This window comes from Austrofundulus limnaeus, unplaced genomic scaffold (assembly GCF_001266775.1).
Source record: "Austrofundulus limnaeus strain Quisiro unplaced genomic scaffold, Austrofundulus_limnaeus-1.0 Scaffold214, whole genome shotgun sequence".
In the NCBI taxonomy this organism is placed as follows: Eukaryota; Metazoa; Chordata; class Actinopteri; order Cyprinodontiformes; family Rivulidae; genus Austrofundulus; species Austrofundulus limnaeus.
The window spans coordinates 861,064-863,407 of record NW_013952616.1 but is presented as its reverse complement, the minus strand read 5'-3'; the positions used below and the strand labels follow the sequence as shown (position 1 = coordinate 863,407).

General features: G+C 42.2%; 1 protein-coding gene across 1 annotated transcript in view; it reads right to left on the bottom strand.

Moving 5' to 3' along the window:
• The window catches only part of tshr (thyroid stimulating hormone receptor), a 55,787-nt gene extending 53,736 nt beyond the window's left edge, over nt 1-2,051 (bottom strand). Inside the window, exon 1 of the mRNA XM_014019258.1 lies at nt 1,651-2,051. Within this exon, the coding sequence (XP_013874712.1) occupies nt 1,651-1,847 (197 nt within the window). The 5' untranslated portion in view covers nt 1,848-2,051. The remainder of the gene's footprint in view (nt 1-1,650) is intronic.
• Nucleotides 2,052-2,344: the final 293 nt, after the last annotated feature.

The following is a 2,344-nucleotide window of genomic DNA, read 5'->3' as shown; positions in this document are numbered from 1 at the left end:
ACATGGACAAACAGGTTAGTCACGTGCAAAAGAGGGCCATCGCCTAACAATAGGCTTAATTAGCTCTATTTAGTCACATCCAAAAGAGGGCTTAAGTTTTAAACGTTTCTGTTTGAGGTCGCGTTAACGGAAAATTTTCCTTATTTGACTGTTTTTTGTTTTTTTTACTCGGTGACGGAAAAATCTGAAGGCCGTCCGTCATTTCGACAGCTTGCAGTTGACACCCCTGACCTCTAAAGTCTGGAAGACTTGATAAATCAGCCAGGAGAGGCGGAAAAGAAAATTCAACGAGGCTTCACAAGGCAAACTCTGTGGCATCACACTCACACATGGAGACATTTTCAGCTTTAAGTCTATCACGGAGTTGTCTTATTTAATCTAAAATAAATAAAAGATTTCCATCTAATCATCATCTCAGATCTAGACCCCATAGTGAATGCATCTCCAGGAGCTGACAGTGCATTGAGGACAGGAGGCTTTGGAGCCTCTGTGAGGTGCAGCTGAACCGGTGGCGCAGCGGGCACGCATGCTGTGGCATTTCCTCCTGCTAAAGCAACAGCTTGTAGGATTCGGAAATAAAGTCTTGCTGACTTCTGATCAGTTTGACTGGAGCAATGTTTTCTGATTTTAAAACTTTGGCTGAAGTGGTGCTTGTTATTCCAACAGTGTCGCAGCAGAGTGCGGGTTCTTGAGATTTTCCTTTTAGAGTAAAAAAAAAACATTTTATAATTATTAGACTTTTTATTGCATAAATCAAACCCATACTCTTTCTGTTTTTATTTAATAATAAACATGGTGGCAGCGGTGCGTTACGACTGACTGCATCTGCCTCTTCTCTCGTTCTCCTGYGAAGGAGGCAGAGACAGAAATGAGGCATTGTCTAATGTTGCAAACTGCAGCCACTAAATAGCTTTTTATTATTTTCTTTCTTTTCTTTTGACTTTTCGTAAGGTAACTGAGTCAAAAGTGAGACGTGTGTGTGTGTGTCACATTGTGCACGGTGTGGGACAGANTCCAGAATTCTGGGTTGTATGACAATTATTTCATATCACAGATCATCTTATTTAACACTTGGGTTTTCATCTGATTTCAGCCGATATTAAACACGTWTTTCTTACACATTAATGGTCAAAATATGACAAGTTAAAAATATTGAGACCGGAAAAAAAATCTAATGGGGCCTTATCTGGTCTGCAGGCCTTCAGTTTGATGTAAAAAAAAAAAGGCTGGTTGTGACTAACATGGCTATAAATTCCCAATAATTCAAATAGAACCATCTCTATTTTAATTCAGTATCATTAATGAAGTCAACAAAGTAAAACCTGCCATTAAAAATGTCCTGTTGATGTAAAACAGAAAAGATTTAGTGTAGGCATAATTTAAATGCCAACAAATTGCAGTCCTGACCCTAAAACTTAGACATAAGTTGAACTATCATCCTGAAGTTATAAGACACACAAGAAAGAAACGTATTATGCACCAAAAATGATTCTTGAAGGAATAAGTGCTCGGTGGCAAGAGGGCTTTAAAGTCCCTGCGGGCTCACTTTAGGAACATTAGAGTTTGATGGGTTTTCCTCATTGAGTTAAGAGCACTTGTTCCTGTTCAAACTGCGTGAAAAGGGAAGGATCGCTTTGACAGATGACTTACAGAGACTCCGTGCTGGCTGGAAACCTCGGGAGAGTATCGATGTCAACACAGGAGATGGTGCGAGTCCTCCTCCACTCGGAGCAGTCGCACACGGCCGGGCAGGAGTCAGGAGACTCAGCGCCCCCGCTGCTGCTGCCGCTGCTGCTGCTGATGGGGAGAGAGGCGAGCGTCAGCAGGGCGCATGTTATCACCTGCATGCTGTCAGTGTCCTCCCCCGGCCTGATGTTCAAATACAACAGCAGGTCGATCCGTGTGCGTGAAGAGGCGCTGCTGTTTGTTGTGAAATCCTCAGGTGAGAGCTGCTGCTGCTGCGGCGGAGGAGGAGGAGGACTCTGCAGGGGCCCGGGGGGCTTCACAGGCTGAGGGTGGGGATGTGTTCAAGGCGGACAGCTGCAGCTTCTGAGGCGGGTTTGGAGGTGGTCTCCAACTTGAGGAGAGGGTGGACTTGCAAGTGTGGGGAAAAAAAGTTGCACTGTAACGTCTTCCTCTATTTTTAATTGTGAACTAAACCGACACTTTTATTTTAAATGTGCACTATTTCTAAAAGTATTCTTGAAATATTTTAGAGTGGCGTACAAATAACAAATTTGCAATGCAACATATGCAAACAGTAGCTATTTCTCAAATGCATAAGAAATATAAATAACATACAAATATAATAATAAAAATAATTTTTATATATTAGGGGAACAAC